The sequence below is a fragment of the Gavia stellata genome, chromosome 1 (assembly GCF_030936135.1).
Source record: "Gavia stellata isolate bGavSte3 chromosome 1, bGavSte3.hap2, whole genome shotgun sequence".
Lineage (NCBI taxonomy): Eukaryota > Metazoa > Chordata > Aves > Gaviiformes > Gaviidae > Gavia > Gavia stellata.
The window spans coordinates 124,224,616-124,245,163 of NC_082594.1; the positions used below are offsets into that span (position 1 = coordinate 124,224,616).

Genomic DNA, 20,548 nt, shown 5'->3' on the forward strand with positions numbered 1-20,548 from the left:
AGCATGAGAGTTCAAATGTTTGCTCATCAAAGTAAGAGTGGGAGTGGAAAGAAGAAGTAATTGCAGACTCTCAGAAAGTAGAGTTAAGATTTTCCTTTTTTTCTTCTTTTTCTTTTTTAAGCATCGCAACTGAAAGAATGTTCTTTGGCATCTCTCTTTTCCTGAAGGCCTTTAGAGGAGATCCCGTGACATTTACAAGAAAAAGAGTCCAATAATTGAGTCACACACAAGAGAATGATAATTACAATTAACATTTATATAGCATATTTTATGACAAAGGCACTTCTCAAATAATTGACAGTACTGGTGAAAGGTACAGTACCAACCAGCAATGCTGTGAAAAAAGACAGAGCAAGTGTATTGCAAGTGAGTCCTTACTCTTAGAGAGCTCAGCACGGCGTTATTGTGCTTTTCAGAGTGAAGATAGGATTTTGTTTTTTAAGGTTATGCTTTACACACTCTTCCTGCTTTAAATTAAAACAGTAAGGAGTTGAGTCACCTTGGCTTTTGCATGTCAAAATAATCAGGAATGATAGGTGAATTGGAACTGAGCCCAAATCGCAACAAAAGCATATTCGTATTTGGAAACAAAATGTAAAATCCCATCTCCTGCTCGCCCCCCCGCCTCGTTCCCCCCACTTTTTTCTTCTCCTTCCCATGCTCTTGTTTTCACTGTACTTGCTGGTCTGGGAACTATTAAAATAGAACTAGAAAAGCTCTGTTCTGCGCCCAGACTAGCTGTGATACCATCTTGTTGGAATCTCTGTTTTTGCGATCTACCTCAGAGAGACTCAGTTGAAGTTGAGGTAAGCAAGTAAACTTTTGAGTACTTGACTCTGTTACTTAAGCATTAATTTGGTGCTGAAGAGGAGGAGTCATTAGGGAATCAGGGGTTTTGACTTTTCCTGAACAAATTTGATACGTTTGAGACTTTTCATAACTGCACTTACCTCGTTTTTCTTGCCTTTTATGCTAAAGGTACAGTAACACAAAACTCATTAACTGAATCTTCTTTCTTTAATCTTTTCCTTCTGAGGAGTCAAAGGATGGGTAATATAATTCCAAGTTTGTGTGGATGAGAGAAACTTGAGGAACTTCTGGGTTAGAAAATTTCTGCTGTGAAGTGTGACATACAGTTTTATTTCTGTGAACTGAAACCAGATGCTGTCTCGGTTTAAACAGAGATTGTAGAGCAGCCCTTCAACAAGAGGAGAAGTTCAGTTGTCAAGAACAAGAAGAGAACTGCTTCCTACATTATGGAAGCATTCAGTAGTGCAGGAGAGTGCTTGAAGTCCCAGGAACTCCCTTCTGTTCCCATGTTTAGTTTTTCACTGCAGTAGGTCAGCATCCAGTAAACAGCAGAAGGATTTGGGAAAGAGGAAAGCAGAAGCTGGTGTCTTTTTTCATTTTTCATATAACAGAGGTTTCCTAGGAAAGGTCAGTTCTGTAAGAAAATAAGTGGACAAAATCACTGATCACATAGATGACACAGATGTGGGCAGCATACTGGAAAAGTGTAAGAGAATATTGATATTATATACTGATTTTTGGACTTTTGGCATATATTTGACAGAATTTTGCACTTGCATCTGCTTATCAAACCGTAATTGCCTCTGATGAAGCATATGCTTGATAGGACAGAAGGAAATGCATCATGACATGGATTTTTGAACTCGGGGCTGAGCATAGCTGTTTTCTACAGGAATGATCAGAGGGAAAGGGACCTGGATAGTCTGCCAAGGTTTCAAGGGGAAGGTTAAGTGTCTCTGTTGCATATCAAACAAAGAAGTGGTGTTTGGAAAATGCACAGGAGGAAGAGAAAAGTTGTAACTGGTGGCAGAGAAGCAAGTGGTTATGAAAGCAGGAATTGGAGTATAGTTATCTCTGAGAGAGGAGATAAAACCCGTTTTGTTTGCCAATAACAAATATACATATAGCCAAATAACTAATATGTTTCACTGAGATTTTTCTGAATAGAAGTTGGCCTTTGTATATTTTGTTGAAAGGTATTGTGTGACGTTTAAAAGAAGACTGAATTTGCTGTAAGACAAACCAGTCGAGTCCACTCTACAGTAATACAACAACAGCTGTGTATGACCAAGAAGTAATTTTTCCCATTACTTCTCCTGAGAGACTACTCCATCAAATGATTAATTTCTTATTTTTAATTTTGAAGAGGAAAAAATAGAATGTGCTTTCTGGAGCATTTTTGAAAATAGTATTTCAACCAAAAAGAGAAGAACGGCACATTTGCTCTGTGTATCCAACTTTCTGTCGTTTGAAACTCTTTTACTGTCAGGTGGGGTCAGTGTTTTGGGAGACTCCTGTCCAACTGTATGGCCTTTTAAACGTCTTTTCATCTCATCCAAATTGTACCTGTTGCATTTTTCTGTTCATAGTGTTTATATTCAGGATCAGAATCCTCCTGAAGATCCTTGAGTGTTTGGGGATTTTTTGGGGTCTGTCTATAATATTGACTTCCAACTCGCTATTCCCAGATTTGAGTTAGTGAATCAGAAAAAGATTTCCTTATGTCAGAATTAAGAGGGTATGATAAGGCTGGAAAACATTTTCACTGTCAGACTGTTTTTGTTATAGCTGTATGCTGGCCATACTGGTTAGAAGAACTTGAATTTCCTTGGTTTTGTCTGTAGGATCATTAATGTTAGCTTCTGTTTTCAAGCTATTCCTGAAATACAGAGTACATGGGGTCTTTTAAATATAGTACTAATCTGTTTTTTAAGAAGTGCTCCTGTATGCTTCAATATATTACTCTTTATTTTAAACTACTTTGTTTCTACCCAGCCCAGGCACTAATGCTGTGATTTTTCTCTGCTTATAGAACACTGCGTGAAATCAGGACGGTGTCAGTCCAGGCAAGTGGGAGCAGTCCAAGCATACTGAAGAGCTTTACATATTGCAAGCAATGGGTATGTTTGGTTTTGGTGCTTGTTGTTTGTTTTTATTTTTTTTCTTTTTGGGGACTGGTTTGTTTGGTTTGGGGGGTTTTTTTGGTTTGTTTTGGGTTTTTCTTGTTTGTTTTGGGTGTTGGGGTTTTTTTTGTAGGCTTTTTTTTTGGGAGAGAGATATCACTACTTAGTTGAATAGATTTAATCTCTTTTGGCATGTTTTCCAGATACTGAGACTAAATTCTTCCTTATTCAGTTGTAACCTTTTTCTTCTGCTTCACCCTTTCCTTCCCACCTTCTTAGTTGTGAGTAGGACCAAATTCTGTGCTTAGTTGGCTCATCATAAATGTTGAGTGAAACAGCTTTTAATGGAATAATGGAATTTCTTTTTCATTTACAATTATGTAACTGAAAGGATCTAGCCCCTGGAAAGGAGATACATTGCCTTTTTGCTTTCTATGTGCATTGTTCCCATTGATTCACCAGACATGTATGAAAGGGGAAAATATTAAATATTTTTAAAGTGCCAAAATCAGATACAAGTGAAAAAATTGCATTTAGTTTTTCAAGCACATATTTTTTGCTCAATAAATATTTTTCATACCTGTTTATAATGTCATGTCAAATGAAACTAGTATTTATTTTGCCTGGATGAAGGCCACATCTAGCTCAAGTTAATCTTAAGCAAAATCTTGAGATTGCAAAAATACTGAGTTCAATATAGCAAACAGTTTTCTGAGTACTGTGAATGTTATTTTTGCTTTTTAAGTCCAGCTTTCTTGGATAAAACAGTGAAAATGTCTCTCAGCTCAGTTTTCAGTTAATGGAAGTTTTGATATTCCTGGGTTTATTTGCATGAAATTTAAGTGATCAAACAGTAATCTCTTCTGCTGAGAGGTGGAAAGACCTTGTAAAAAGCCCCAGAAGATTATTGTAGGGGGAGCCTGATAATCTTTTTTTTTTTTAATGCTAATTCTCCTTTTCCAGTGGGAGTGAATGATGTCATCCTGTCTCCTCCCACTGTGTAAACTAAGCTTGTGTCAAAGTGTTGCTGCCTCTTGTCACAGAGAGAACAGTTCACTTAAATGCAGCTGCAGTACTTTTGTGTGATACCTGTCAGAATCATTCCCAGTGCAAGGTTGGGTTTGTGACCATGATGTCAAGATTGGTCTTTCTCCTTTTCTGTGGATATATTGCACTAAACCTGGGAAATGCTCAGAAATTGCCAAGAGGCAAGTAGCTATGACAACTTTCTGGGTTTTTGTTTGTTTTTCTGTTGCGGGGCTTTTTGTTTTTTAATGCTTGTGTTTTGCCATGGAAGTTTGCTTTCAACATGTTAGGAATGACTTAAGATAATGGAAAAGATGAAAGAAGATCAGTCAACAGGGCAAGGTCCAGGTACAAGAGAGTAACTTTAAAGCTCTTGAATTAAACAAGTTCAAATGTTTTCATGGGATCTTGTGACTTTAGAGAGAAGTACCATGAAACAAAGTAACTGTATTTAATGATCTTATAATGATTTAGGCAGCATTGTGCAGGTTTGTGGTTTAAGATCTTAAAGAAAATGTGACTTAGAAGCACCTTATGGTGTTGGTGGAAGATTTCAGTTCTGTCTTGAGAGAACTTTTATGCTTTCCCTTTATATCCATCCTTAACAATTGAATAGGAATTGACTTTTGTAGGTCAGGTTGCATGCATTTTGAGGGAGAGAAATATGATTTATTAAAATTTCCACAAGAAGAAAAACAATCCTCCAAACCTGTGTGAATACTTATTTAACTATTCCTTTCTCCTGGAGTCTGGAAGTACAGTAGAATTGCAAAGCTGGCAGGGATCTCTTCTCTTCCTTGCTAATGTGATCCATGTAACATTGGCATTTTACTAGTATTTTATTACTGCAGGAAGAACAGTCATAGCATAAAACGAAAAGAATATTTCTATATCTAGATCGTAAAACACTTTGTAGTACCTTGGCATTAAAACAGCACTTTCACAACTGTTTCTGTACTGCACGTATTGCTCCCACTTTGTAGAAGTGCTTGCCTGAGTCCACTGTGCTTTGTAATGCATTTTACATCTGCAGTCTCCTGCAATCAGTAACATTTAGAAAGGAAGCTGTGATTTAGTTCCTTATGAGAACATTTATTAAGAAATCAGCACTTTGAGGGCTTCCTAGGAGATTCTTTTTCATAGATGGGGAACCTAAAAGTATTTTGGGGAGAAGAGGTGATTTTTCCCCCCCCACCCCTCCCTAAGAGACTTTTTAAAAAGGATTTTGGGTGGATTTTTTTTCCCCTGGTGATGTTCTTTTGGAAGTGGCTTTCTTTTAAGCTCCTCTTCCAGAGCCAATGTGTTCTCTGCATCCTGCTAATAGTGGGGCAGTGTGTAGTCTGTGAGTAACAGATAGATATGCAGTTGTTGTTCAAGTCAAGCAGACTGTAAGACTTGAGTTTTATCAAAAAAGCAATCTGTAAGTAAACTGTTGTAGCAGTTTTCATAGGGGAGGATTATGTTGAACAGACAGGAACCTTGTATGTATTGCCTACTTTGAGGGAAAGGAACTTTTCTAGTGTTTGTCTTTTTAAATGGTTTCACCGGACTTTCTGCTCACTACCATGGAATAGTGGCTGTAAATTTATGTTAACTGTGAAATTCAGACAAAGCTACTGATCCACCGCAGTCGATGGGAGATTAACTCTGGGATGCATTTTTTCCTGTCCTAAAATAACATTGCAGAAGTGAAGTTCTGTTTGCCAAATGAATAAAGCTGCAGGTGGAAACTTCATTTCTTTTCAATGAAATAGCTTTTTAAAGATTCTCCCAGTGCAGTTTTGAAGCCTCAGTCTAATTCTTTTGTTTGCAGCTGCTTCTCAGGTTATTTTTTACATTAGACTGTATTGAAAAAACAAGTGTATTAGTACCTAGTTGTTATCTGGAGATGTTCAAAGCATTGTCTTTTTCTACAACACTGTCTTGTTTGACAGGGAGTACAGAATTGTTTTATAAGCCAAGAGTATATTTGGATCTTAAAGTGTTTTTAAAATGACGATATGTAGTGGTAGTATTCTGTTAAGAGGGCTACTCTGCCCTGCTAAGCAAGCTTAAATTCCAGTGAATTCCTGTGCTCTTCAAGTCACAAACTATGTATGAGGTCCCAGAGTCATCCTGCTTTATGGGGAACAGTGGAATCAATTTCTTAACTTAAGGGAGAACAATCTAGCCAAACCCACTTTCTGCTGGTGCAGGTACTCCTGCGAACAGGTTATCAGTGTAAATCTTGCTGTTCTTACTACCGCTTTGGAATTCTAGTGCTCAAGTCTTCTCTCCAGGAGGTGAAACACACTGATCCCTGGTCTCGTGGACTGGGATTTCCTTTCAGTGATAAAAGGTGGAAGGAACATCTTGCCTCCTGCAGCTGCAACGGAACAGAGCCAGTACACCCTTTGGATGTCAGTGACTTCCAGGGCTATTTGAGAGATCGTCTGCAAATATGCTGTTCAGGAGGCTGGAACTTACATGACTCCCTTTCCCCATATATTTTTTATATGGCAAACACCTCCAGAAGTGTGTGTTTGACTAGAACGACAAAGAAAATATTATTGCTACTCTCAAAAGAATGTTCTTTATTAACAAATTCTTTCTTTAATTATTTTGACTTCAAAAATTAAGGCACTGTTGAAGGAATAATTTGGAAACACTACCAGCATGACTCAAGCAGTCAAAATTAGGGAAATATCAGTTAAAATTTCCAGTGGAAACTTTATGCTGCTTCTCTGTATCCTGCATTGTAATAGTTTTGCCTGTATAGAAAATAGGCCTCTACTTATATCTGGTCCTAGTGTAGTGCCCTAAGTGCAGGTGAACACCCTTTTTCTTGCAGTTGTCACATTTACTGTAGCAAATGACAAGTGATGAGGCAGTTATAAGCTGTGTCATAATTCAGACTCTTTCTGCATTAAGATTTTACAGACATAAGTAAAGGCAATGTCATTGGAGAGGGAAGGTTGGTGAGTATTGTGTTTTACTGTGGCGTCAATACCTTTTTTACAATTATGTTTGTGTTTCATGAGTTTCTGTTTGAGGGATCAGCTGCTAAGAAAATTCTGTAGTCGCTACCTATGGAGACTGTGTGAGAGGTCACAGAACAGCAGGGCAGGAGATGATGATGTGATTAGAGATGGTCTTTTATCACGTATTTGAGCCACTGTCACTTAGCAACTATGTCCAGCTTCTAAAACCTTCATTTTCATCAGAGAGAAGAGAGGCTTGGACATTTTCCACTTTTTTTTGTCTCTTCTCTTATGCCAGTATGCCAGTGCCATCCAACATAGAATTCTTCAGTTCAACAGTGTTGTACTTGAAATATTTTAATGATGGGTGGAAACAGTTACAATGCATAAGTGTCAGAGTTATAACTTGTCATACTTTCTCTGTTTGTTATGGTTCTGCATAACAGAAACGTTTCATCCTTGAAGAACGCAGCATCATCTCTCTAGGCAGGAATTGAGTACAGACAAAAAGTCTTGAATGTGAGTGGGAGATGAAAACGCAAAGCCATAGAACCAAGAATAAACAAGTTACAGGACATAATCCACAAGATTGTCCTGCCTTGTAAACGGTGTTTCACTGGCATGTTTTCAGCTGGACCTGCTACAAATGCTGTTGAAGGCAACAGTTGTGGAACGAGGCATTTCATGTTTTTGATTTTGCCAGTTGACTTTCCAGTTACAACACAGATGTGCATGGAAATGCACTTTTTCACTGTAATCTCTGTTTCTGATAGCTCTTGTATATCTTCATGTTCTGTTTTTCTTTCTTAGAGCTGAAAAGAATTTGGGGTTGATCCCTTCTTATAAACTTACAGTTTTATGATGTTTTTAAAAAGAAGAGTCTGAATGTTTCTCTGTTTTGTTTTTGTTTCCCCATGTTTCTGACCTCTGTGGTTTTCCTACTATTTGAATTAGTCATCAGGTAGATTGGAATTCAGGCCCATCCTTGTTCTACTTTCCAGGATTCAGGTCTGTCCTGTTCTGCTTTCCAGGAAGGGCTCAGGAAACCTTAATTCACCTTCCTCCTGGTTGCTGCCTTCTTAGGGAAAAAGGGTAAAGGCTTGACGTTCTTTATGGGACCATGTGAAGGAGCCTGATCTACAGACTCATGTAGGGAAAACAAGATCCAAAACTTTCTTGTTTCTACAGTTGTCAACTGTGGGGATAAGTGAGAAAAATAACAGTTTTACTCTAAGTTTTGTTTTGGGGTGGGTTTTTTGGGTTTTTTTTGTTTGTTTGTTTGGTAAGTATACAGGAATGTTAGAAAATATTGTAGATAACTACTAGCTAAGATTTGTATTTATGGTAATTATAACTGACAACCCTTTGAGAGTGAACACTGTATTTACAGTATACTTCCAAACCTACCGTTGACATTCGTGAAAGGAATGAGCTCATTTTATTCATAGCTAAATTTGCTGGCTATGCTATGTTATGTAATACTTCTTCCTAACCAGAGGTTAAATTCAGCATGTGTTTTCAGTTACTGGTGTCAAGCAGTTAAAACAATGTTGAGTTATTTCAATGTGTCACAGTCACTATACTGCAACAGCCAAACCTTAATCTTTAAACTTTTGTGCCACCCTCCCCTCCCCCGCAACAGCACCCCTTTGGGAGCTGTAGGATAGCAGGGCAGAAATTCTAAGACAGGGAAAAGTCTCCTGAAAGTTGGTTTTTTTGAACATACAATGAAGCTAGCATATCAAAATATCACAAAAGGAGTAAAATGACATGTGGTTTATATGTTAACTTTCTCCATGGTTTACAGAACATCTTTCTGGGAACTATTTTTCGAAATACACAATGCATTAACCTTTAAAAAACATATTCTAATGGAGAGGCAGTTTAGACTAAACTATTGAACTTCATTTTTCTTAGTGTCTGGAAAGATAAGTGCGAAATTAATTTGATTTCTGTGAAATACTTCTCTTATGTTTAGTGGCACATGAATGACAATGAAGTCCTATGAGAAATTTCAAAGGGATCCTTTATCTGGTATAAATGAGTGGCTAGGGTTTTCAGTCAGTAGATATGTCATGGCAAATTTGACTTGTTCTTTGCTGAAAATGAAAACAACCCATAAGAATGTTGCCTTTATAGCAGCTCATTTAATCAAAGTTATCTTATCATGCAGACAGTTGTGTCCTAGGATTGCACAAAAACATGTCAAAACCCAGTACTACGTGTCAGGCTTCCGAGTTCAAAGATATTCTGTAATACTAGAATTCCATTTTTACACTGGCACAGGCAGTGGTGCAACAGTATGATGATATATACGGGTGGATCCTGCCAGGATTAAATTCCATAGCATATGAACGCCTCTAAAATGATCTCACTGCTGGGTAATCTGTATAACCTTCTACCTCTTCACTTTAATTTTAATGTTCCCAAGTATCTCTTTCTGAATATTGTTTTTCAGTCCTCCTCCGTGTATTCTTTTGTATCTAGACATTCCAGCAGGACAAGCTACATAACTCACTTGAGGGGAGAGCTATAGGCTAAATCCTGTTGCTGCTCTTTGGCCTGTTGTCTGTATATCTATTGACTGGGGGTACTGTGAATGGTCAATGGGTCTGAGGCTTCTTTGGAGTGTTTGGACTTACCAGGTGTGTACTACACATTGCATGTACAAACAGAAAGCTCTGTCTGCTCCAGGGGGAAAAAATGGCTAGCAGTGACCTGCCATAGTCAGAACTGTTCATACAGTTCCTAGTGGATTTCTTTTCCTTGGGGAAATTTAAGTGCAGACTCAAAATTGTTGGTGAGCAGGAGGGAGCTGACGGAGGAGCTTGCCAAGCTGCTCTCCATCATTTATCAACAGTCCTGGTTAACGGGGGAGGTCCTGGACGACTGGAGGATTGCCAACGTGACGCCCACAAGAAGGGCCGGGAGGAGGATCCAGGGAATTATAGGCCTGTCAGCCTGACTTCAGTGCCGGGGAAGGTTATGGAGAGGTTCATCTTGAGGGCGCTCACGGGGCACGTGCAGGACAGCCAAGGGATCAGGCCCAGCCAGCACGGGTTCATGAGAGGCAGGTCCTGCTTGACCAACCTGATGTCCTTCTATGACCAGGTGACCCACCCAGTGGGTGAGGGAAAGGCAGTGGATGTTGTCTACCTGGACTTCAGCAAAGCCTTCGACACCGTCCCCCACAGTATTCTCCTGGAGAAGCTGGCGACTCGTGGCTTAGACAGGTGCACTCTTCGCTGGGTAAAACACTGGCTGGATGGCCGAGCCCAGAGAGTTGTTGTGAATGGAGTAAAATCCAGTTGGCGGCCGGTCACAAGCGGAGTCCCCCAGGGCTCAGTTTTGGAGCCGGTCTTGTTTAATATGTTTATCGATGATCTGGATGAGGGGATCGAGTGCTCCCTCAGCAAGTTTGCAGATGACACCAAGTTGGGTGGGAGTGTTGATCTGCTGGAGGGTCGGAAGGCTCTGCAGAGGGATCTGGACAGGCTGGATGGATGGGCCCAGGCCAATTGGATGAGGTTCAACAAGGCCAAGTGCCGGGTCCTGTACTTGGGCCACAACAACCCCATGCAACGCTACAGGCTTGGGGACGAGTGGCTGGAAAGCTGCCCGGAGGAAAAGGACCTGGGGGTGTTGATTGACAGCCATCTGAATATGAGCCAGCAGTGTGCCCAGGTGGCCAAGAAGGCCAACGGCATCCTGGCCTGTATCAGAAACAGTGTGGCCAGCAGGAGTAGGGAGGTGATCATGTCCCTGTACTCGGTGCTGGTGAGGCCGCACCTCGAATCCTGTGTCCAGTTTTGGGCCCCTCACTACAAGAAGGACATTGAGGTGCTGGAGCGTGTCCAGAGAAGGGTGACGAAGCTGGTGAGGGGTCTGGAGCACAAGTCTGATGAGGAGCGGCTGAGGGAGCTGGGGTTGTTCAGCCTGGAGAAGAGGAGGCTGAGGGGAGACCTCATCTCTCTCTACAACTACCTGAAAGGAGGTTGCAGAGAGGTGGGTGTTGGTCTCTTCTCCCAGGTGACAAGTGACAGAACAAGAAGAAATGGCCTCAAGTTGCACCAGGGGAGTTTCAGGCTGGATATTAGGAAAAACTTCTTTACTGAGAGAGTGGTAACACACTGGAACAGGCTGCCCAGGGAGGTGGTGGAGTCACCATCCCTGGAGGTGTTCAAGGAACCTGTGGACGTGGCACTGTGGGACATGGTTTAATGGGCATGGTGGTGTGTGGTGTGGTGGGTTTTTTTGTGTGGTGTGTGTTTTTTTTGTGGTGTGTTTTTGGGTATTTTTTTAGGTTTTTTTTTGTAATGGTTGGACTTGATGATCTTACAGGTCTTTTCCAACCTTAGTGATTCTGTGAGTATTAGTATTAGGTTAAATTTGTTGCTGTGGAGTGTTCTTGACTACTGCCTTTTGCAGGAGATGGTCAGAGACTTACTCACTGGCATGGATTGTGCAGCAATGTCACATTAAATCTTGGTGTGAAGAGAGGCAGGTATTAGTGTTCTGGAAAGGCAGTGGCCTAAAACAGGTGCCATTAGCAAAACAGCCCAGTCTGTAGTTTGGTCCCAAGTGGAAGAGGGCAGTCAGAAGCAGGCCAGATGCCACCTAAGCTTGCCTTGACAGGCCTTAATTCAAATTCCCTTAGTTAGAAATTGGGTTTTCTACAATACAGGCCAACATGTATGTAATACAAATTTGCTTTATGAACTATATATTTTTCTTATTTTGCTGCGAGGATAGTGTTCATGAAAGTGACTACTGGCAGCATTTTGAATCAAACCTTTGTGTGGGCAAGGCCTGGGCCAACTTTCCGAGAACAGCTGTCCCTCAAAATATACCAATCATATGCCATTATACTCTGGCTAAATCAACCCTAAGCCTCCCCACTTGAGCAAACCAGCGTGGGCCATGTCAAGGTGAAGAAAAAACAGGTCAAGTTTTGAACTACCAAGTGAATTTCTACTGTTGATGAAGTTGTGATTGTAATTATGGTCACCAGAATTAAATGTTTTTGCACTCATTGCTTAACCAAAGTGATGTCATCAGAATGTGCAGATACCCGGGCGAGGTTATGTGAGGATGGTCACATTAAGAATATCAACCCTGAGTCTTCACCAGTTCAGAGCTGCTGAATAAAATGCTGGTAAAAAGTTGAGGCACTAGCTACTGGAGATACTAGATCTAAAGGCAGGGAAGGTAGGGAATGCTTTTCTATTAGAAGAAAGCTAGTCTTTTCCCTGTCTGGAGGGGAGTATTTGCCGCACTTGTTCAGAGGTTGGTAGACAAAATCTCACCTCTGTTTTTTAAAACGCTTTAGAGTCGTTGCTAAGATCCGTCACTCTATGATGATTTAGTACTATTTAGAGGGTTTTCTGGAAGAAAAATAAATGAGGCAAATGAATCCACAATTTTTTTCTTAGTGTAATTGTAGCCACGATTTTTATGGAAATCCTGTTTACCTTGAACAAATGTGTCAAGGCAGCAGGGCTCCATGTGAATAAATGCACTTCAATAAAACCCAGTGTAATGAAGTACCTAATCCTTTGTGTGTGATTTGATTTTTTTATTTAGTTTGTGTGTGTGTGCGGTGTGCTAACGCTAGAGTGTTACTGTCTGTACTTAATACGGGATGGTAATTCAGTGCTATCATTCAAGCCGGAGAGTCAATGGCAAAATGGATTCTCAAAATGTGAGGGAATTTCTTTTGTAGGGTTATTTCTGCATTTTTGTATAGTTCCAAGTTTTTGCCTTTTTCTTGAAATCTGCTTAGGAAAAGCATGATTCAATAAAGCAGTAAGAGATTGTAACATTCTTTCCTATCACCAGCAGTTGTGGCATTAGTATATGAATCTATAAATGGCCACAGAGTGCTTGATATGAGTTTACATAATTAATACTTTGGGAACCTGGCCAATTCTAGAGGACTGGCAGTGTATGTGGGATAACACTATTTTTGAACTTGCATAGGGAAAAATCTTTTCTCCTTTTGTCAGCTGCTTGCCTCTGCTTTATATTAATTATTCACTTTAATTTTTCTTTCTATGATGTAAAAGTCTGGAATCATTTTAGAACACATAAAATTGTGGTTGGTTCAAAAACACAAATATGTAAACTTGAAATGTCCCAGAAGGTTGTTTTCTGGCTTTGAAATGAAAACATTTCTGGCAGTTTTGATTCCCTCATTACCACATTTCAAGTCTATACATGAACAAGAAAAATGCACAGTGAGAAAAAGGCAAGACTTCAGACCTTATCACTTATCACTTTTCTTTTTAAATCTCAGTGTGTCTGTACAACATGCACAAGCATATGCTGAAAATAAAGGAATGGGCGCAACAGTCTGAAAGTTGGTAAGAAATTGAGCTTTGGGATACAAATAATAGGAAGAAAACTGTATTGTCTGACCTGGAAATTTTGGCAGAGTTCCATTATCTATGGCTCATACAAACACTGAAGTGGTTGGATTAAATGGCAGGGCACAGTTTTTATTTATAGCACAGCGTACGCTGAAGCATAGCTTGTTACACGTTTAGGGAAATGGCTGCGGTCAGGCTTGAGAACTGCGAGTTCTTTTAGTTTGATGAAGAGCTGTCTCAGGTAAAACTGAGGGGGTTGCATGTTCAGCTCGAATCAATAGGTCTCCTTCCTTTGTCACAAAGCCTATTAACAGCTATTTACTGTTGTGAACACGACTATGAAATTGCTCCGCACTGGTAGCCCGCTATTTGCTCCCATACTGATGAGAACCAGCTTTCAGCTATGCTATGACAAGCATAAGTACTACATCTCTTCAGCATTTCTTCCTGCTTTTTGTTTTAATTATGAGGAAGGCGAAATCTGGCGATTCTAATAAAAATGTCTCCCTGCTCATGTCGATTATTCAGTGCTCCTTAGTAGGTGATAAATCTGTTGCGACTCAGTTGTTGGTGGTGTAGTAGATAATTTATGTTGTCTGTTTATCAAGTCTTTGTATAAACATCATAAATAACTTTGTTTTAAATGATTGAAACACTAATTATGCAAACCTTTTGAGCTAAAGAACTTGTTTTGAATTTTGGACAGATTTTGTGATTTTTGTTCCAATGGAAGATTTATACTTAGACTAAACTTGCACGCAAGTAAGCAAGTCATGAGGGTGATTTCACACAGATTCTCTAGCACGCAGAGGCATGCGCGTGCACACACAAATAAAATTGTTGTGGGATCTAGTTCATTTTTGGTAAATGCTTTGCATCAAAAATTATTTCCAGGCTTTTATCAATCCCCCTGTACTCTCCCAGTTTTAGTAACATGGTCAAATAGCAGTTGATAAAAACATTAGTATGTTGTTAATGTGCAGTAATGAATTCTTAGAAAGCAAAGTTTCTCAATAATGTAACAGATGTCTATTACGTTCCCTTTCCACTTGGAAATACTTACAGAAATTAGCAATGGACATCATATGCTATTAGTATATTTATTTGAAGGGAATGTAAGGTTGTTCATAGTATTAAGGCTGAAGAAAAATTACCGATGCTTCACCATGCAAAGGAAATGGATACTCTTATTTATGCCCTATTTCAGTGTTGAAACCTCAGATATTGTGAATACTTTTTTTTTCCATGACCTGGCTTTTCTAGATCTTTCCCCGCCCCCCTTTAATTTGCTTTTGTAGTGTTAAAACATTTGTCAGTTGTCAAACAAAATTGGCAAGGAAAAGACCATCTCATTTTAACACTCTGTGAAGTCATGAAGCAATATTTATGTACTTAATATACTCTTAGGTCAGAGAACATTCCTTGGGGATTAATGTAATCTACTGCACACTAGTTTACAAGATCAGCGATGAGAGAGACATAATTTTCTACGTACCATAAATTCTCCACGCAGAAATGGATACATGCCTGAGCGAAGTACAAGTAAAAATGCAAAGTCGATCATACACAGATTGCCTAGCTGATGGGTCTGTGCATAGGTGTACATGCCCCTATCCTGCCCCAAAATTAGCATAAGCCATCCTTTTGTGTAGCTGATAGTGTTTTCTTGATTGGCATTTTTCTTTTTCTTTCAATAAAACATTGGATGAAGAATTAAAAAAAAAAAAGTACATATGGACATAGAAAGATGGGTTAGAAATAGAGATTATTCCCACCTGCTTTCTTTCGTCTCTGTAGATAAAAGGCAATGTGGTGAAAATGGAGCAGGTGATGTAATGGATATAGAATTTGGAAATAAAGTCAGAGAACGTAAACTCTGTATTGTCTGCCCTGTCCTGGGTAGGAAGGGAAATAGGTGGGAGATCAGATGAAACGCTTTGTTAGTAGCAAAAATAAGTATTTGTGACTTATCTTACTACTCCTTTAATCATACACTTAGCTTTTGTTTTACAAGTCGTATACTTACTGTAAATACGTTTTCCTTTTTTTCCTCTAATCCATTGATTTAGAACAATTTACTTTGTATTTCAGTTTTCTTAAGGTGAGTTAACAATGCCTCTGCTTCACAAGGTGTTCATAGCGCTGAAAAATTTCTGCCAAATTTTGGAATTTGGTATTACTTCCTAAAATCATCAAGTAATTATCTTATTAGTGGTTTCTGTTTTTACACTCTAATTAAAAAGACTTACTGGAAGTCTGTTGCTTCTTTCTTCAGATATTTGCTTGAACTGTAAAACCTTTCCTTTGATGTCTGCAAACTCAGAATGTGGAACAATATAGAAGAAGATAGAAAGGGTCACCTGTGGTTTTTCTTAATCTGTTACTTTTTTTTTTTTTCCTAAGAAGCCAGGTCATCAGTCTTGAGATCCATGTCATCTAATGGTGCAAGACGAGACACATTTTCCAGCTGGAAAAACTAAATCAACCCTTATAGGACTCGGCTGTATCCAGCTAGTGTCATAGACATGTGTGAGAATGTTCAGTTTGGAGACCAAGAACATAAGTGAAACCACTTTATTTTGACTGCTCTGTTGGAAACACTGAGCTTTTTTTTTTTTTTTTTTTGGTTTGTGTCTATAGCTTTCTAAACTGAAAGAGAGTAACCAGTTAAAAGCTTTGCTGATGGTCTTGAATGCATTGACAAGACCAAATTGCAGTTCTCAAAGCATAACAGTGTTTCATATTTGATTCCTGGTTTTGTTAACTGGTGAAGTTTGCTTATTCTTTTCTGAGTTTAGCATGCAATATACAGCGACATCTAAGAATTCTTATGTTTGCTTCAGATATTTAAATGCTTTATCAGCTGTCTGCCTCTGAAAAGTGGGGAAGTTATTCCAAAGTTAAGACACAGAATATTGCAAGCACCACTGCCAAGTGCACATCCAAAGCTATTAATCCTTGCACTGTTTGAAGTCCTGTACATCTTGGATGTTAGAAGAAGATTTTGAGCAGAGAACTCAGATACTTTTTGTGATCATATGACAGCTGCAATGACAGAAGTAAAAAGCCATCATGCCTTCAGAGAAGGGATGATCCCATTTGATTTTCATCTTTTGATGCATATTATTTTAAAGAGCCCTGTTTCAACTATACACAGCATAATGGGGGATTTATAAATAGAAATTAAATCCCATTAGACAATAGTAAGGTACTAGGTACATTCTTACAAGCTTGCATATATTTAAGAATTGTTCAATGTCTTGTGCTGTCATGGGCGTGGTCCCTACGTACGCAATCTCAATGTGATGGGCAGATTGTACTTTTCTGTTTCTAGATGTTTCTGCTAGAAATAGATTATTACATGACATTCTCATTAAATACTTGTTTCTGTTCAAGGATATCTTATTTTAGATACCTTTTATTCGATCTTTTGAGAACCTGTGAACTAAACCACAGACTGGACTGTCATTCTCACAAGATGGGCATGGGTGTGTTTACTTAAATATTGTATCTTGGCAGAGGAAAAAAACATCCAAACTCACTGATGCATCAGGAGTGCAGCAGTGTCTGTCTCGCTAATGGCACTGCCATTCTGTAAAGATGATTTAGGAAGGTAGCTTGATGGATACCTATTTCTGAATGGGTGTCTCAATCTAGTTTGTCTCCCTTCAATTTGAAAGCGGATCATTATGTACAAGTCATCTTCTTTTATTTGCCCAACCCAAGTTCTTTCCCAAGTGTACACAAATCACAAAACATTCTCCCTCACTGAAATGAGTTTAGGAATTACTGTGGATATTACTCAAGAACCAGAAGGACTATCAATAGGGACTTAGGACTTTTAACCACTGACTGCTATTCTTTGAGCCCAGTTTTTCATCTACCTTGTAATCTACCCATCCAGTCTGCATTTCTCCAGTTTGGCTGGAAGGATACCTGTGGAGATTGTGTCAAAATCAAAGTAAACGACATTCACCACTTTCCCCTTCTATGTAAAGCCGGTAATAGCATTACAGAAGGCAGCAGGGTTGGTCAGACACAGTCTGGCCTTGGTGAATTTGTGATGGCTGTTCTAAATCATCTTCTTGTTCATCATCTGCATAGGTGTGACCACCTGTTGCTGGTGACCGACATTAGGCTGAACAACTTGCAGTTTCCTGGATGCTCTTTCTTGCCCTTACTCAAGCAATTGTACTGAGATATTTTTCTGTTCTCACATGACAAATTAATCTTACCTCTCCCTGGCAGTTCTCTTATGCTTATCTATATACTGAAGAGATCATGCTTCATTGGATTTTCAATATCTACATGTTAGAGATAGGAGGTAGGAAACTGGAATTCAAGCATAGCATTGAGGAGGGCAGCCCTTCTTGAGGCTTTATGGTGCATACTTAGAGGTGCAGGAGAAAAAACGATGCCCTTCAAGTGGAAAAATACTCATTTCTACAAAGAAACACAGGGCTGAAATGGACTTCCTGAAATCATTTTGACTCCCTTGTGCTTACTTCTGAGGCAGTTTGTTCCAGAGTTTCACTGCCTTTATCAGTTTTCCAGCTATCTTCCTTGCTACAGTTTGTCACTTCTGCTCTTCACAGATGTGGAGTAGAACTTATTCATACTGCTTTCCCTCAGGACTTTGGTTTATATATTTGGATACTGTATTCTATCTATGTACTTCTTCTCTAAGCTGGATGACTCCTATTTGTTCAGGCTTTTTTCCTGGGTAACATACTCTGTACCTCTAGTCATTGACTTTGCTTTTTTTTCCTGGATTTTATCAAGTTGGTCTACTTTATAGTGCTCTATGCACTGGCTTATTAGTGATAAGAGATCTTTTTAGAAGGGAGGACCACTGCACAAAAGGACTGGGTGCCAACTCTTCAGATTTACGATAGAGAAGGCAACAATCTTGAAACGTATCTAGATATGTTGGTGATTCTGAGACTCATAGATTAGTTTACAACTTAAGAGTTGGAAGTACATACTAGTTTCAAATTTACTCTGTTAGTATACCTTGCAACCCTACCAGTTGTCTAAATCCTACTATCTTTAAGCAGTTTTGTTCTTAAAAAATAACCGTGTGCTGACTCAGAGAAGGAGGTGAAACAAAATTAGCCAGTGTTACAGAATACTGACCTAAAGACTTGCTCTTTCAACTGCTTGGAGTACGGCAAGTAAGATAATACTTAACACAGAAGGAGGATTTTAGTATATAACTACCAATTTTGTTCTATGGATACAGAAAAAACATGCAAATATCAATTTAATACTGCTTGGGGTTTTTTTAACATTAGTTCAAAGCTGCCTTATTCTAACAGAGTAGAAATGATACTTTCTTACCACCAGTTACTTCATATTCTTCTTTTAAATCTGACTCCTAGTCTCCCAAAGTATTTCAAAAGATCCCCAGATGAATAGTCACACAGCAAATCAGTCCAAAAGGTATGTACTGAAAAAAACAAAATTATTTTCTGATGTAAACACAGTGATCACATGTAAGGAATAGACTTCAAAATGACTGCTACAATGTGAGAACTTCACTGCAGTGTGGGTATGCAGCAATCTATGTAGCAGATCGTCTGTGCATTTGGTAATGAATGATAACATTGTGGATTGTAAAGTATAATATCTTCACTCTTCTCTCAGAAGCAAATGCAGTTGTAGTTCCAGATACTGTTTTTCATTATGCCTTTGATTTTTGATTCTTCAAAAATGCATTGATATTTGAGGATGAAAAGTGGATTTGAATTAAGGGAGTGGTGATGCTAAACGCTGCCTGCTGTTGAATGGGTAATGGCAGTGGTAATGCTAAGCACTGCCTGCCAATGAACATGTTCTTAAGGAACTTGTTGCATTAAGGTCCACAATCTTTAATACTGATCACTTCAATCTATTTATAATTTGTGGGCAGACCCAGACCAACAGCATCTGAATTCCTCAGCTGCTTAAGTTCTCAGTATCTTGTTGGGCTTTCCCTATTGAGGAGCTGTTGTTAAAGAAAGTCCATGTTTTTATTCAGCTGATCAGCTCTAAAATATGACTACCTTATATGCAGCCGTGTCCATAGACCGCATTTCTCTTTTGGTGTTTGCGTTAGCTGGTGCTCTTTGAAGGCTTAAAAGGGAGTTAGACCTAGAAAACTTGGGAGACTTTCCTTGCTCCCCACAGTCTTCTACGTGCCTTTATTGAATATCTTTATAGGGGAATATATTCTGAATATGCATTCTGAATATGCAGAATCTGTCAGGTTCTTCGGCCAAGATACAGTTTTCTTCAGAGCCCAGCCTGGGTGGAGTTGCCTTGGACCCATTTCCTTGGACAGGAGAAGGAGCTAGGATTGGAAAGACCAGCTCTTCTGGGCAAGATGCAGTCACTGTCTCATCAGCTCTGTCCAGGTGGAGTTGCATCAGCCCAGAAAAAGACATGCCAGGCCAGCCTGGAAAAAACAACAAACAACTAGCTCTGAGAGTAAAGCCAGGGGAGCAATGCTCTGGAGATTGTAATTACATCAGATCTGAAGCAAGCTTTATCCTGGTGCAAATAAGTGATACACAATCTAAATTGAAATAAGGCTTTGAGGTTGTTTTATTAACCAGGAGTTTTTTCATGGACAAATAATGTCCTTTTAAGTTTTTTGGTTTGTGTGCTGTTCATTTGAAAAATTATATCTATGAAAAATGGTTCACCTTGAAGGAGTTTCAGGGGGCATTATGCATTGAAAATAATGGATAGGCTTTGTTCTGTCACTGTCCTTCAAAAATGTTGAATTGATGAGTGTTGAATTTTATTTAAATTAAATTTTTAGCACACGTATTTGACCTTTAAACACAACTAAATTTACTGACTGGGCAAAGAAATGAGTGGAATTTTCTAAGATTTAAAAGAAAAATTAAACAATACTTTATGACAGGAGCCAGGGACAGGTTGTTCGAACTCCGTCCAAAGAAGTTTTCAGAAGTTTAACTCTTGTTCCCTTTTCCATCAGAGCTGCAGACTTGGTTATTCTCAAACAATAGTTTTCTTGCTTGTTTTCAATTTTGTTTGCCATTTTAACAAATAATGGGAAATGAGCTGCAGAATGAAACCTGGAAATGAGGGTTGGACCACTGAAGTGGGATCCTGAGTTTAAATCCAGGCTCTTTTCAGCTTTGTACCCTAAAGATAAGGATAGTTACTGTACTTAGTCCAGTAAAAAATAATTTTAAACCAACGTGTGTAAGGAGCCTTGTGAGGGAGATCGTGAAAAGGGTGGAAGTAGAAC

At 39.1% G+C, this 20,548-nt stretch overlaps 1 protein-coding gene across 1 annotated transcript in view; it reads left to right on the plus strand.

Annotated features, from left to right (window-relative positions):
* Positions 1-3,995: 3,995 nt before the first annotated feature.
* The window catches only part of ABI3BP (ABI family member 3 binding protein), a 166,100-nt gene continuing 149,547 nt past the window's right edge, over positions 3,996-20,548 (plus strand). Inside the window, 1 exon segment of the mRNA XM_059836118.1 lies at positions 3,996-4,141. Coding sequence (XP_059692101.1) covers positions 4,063-4,141 — 79 coding nt within the window. The 5' untranslated portion in view covers positions 3,996-4,062.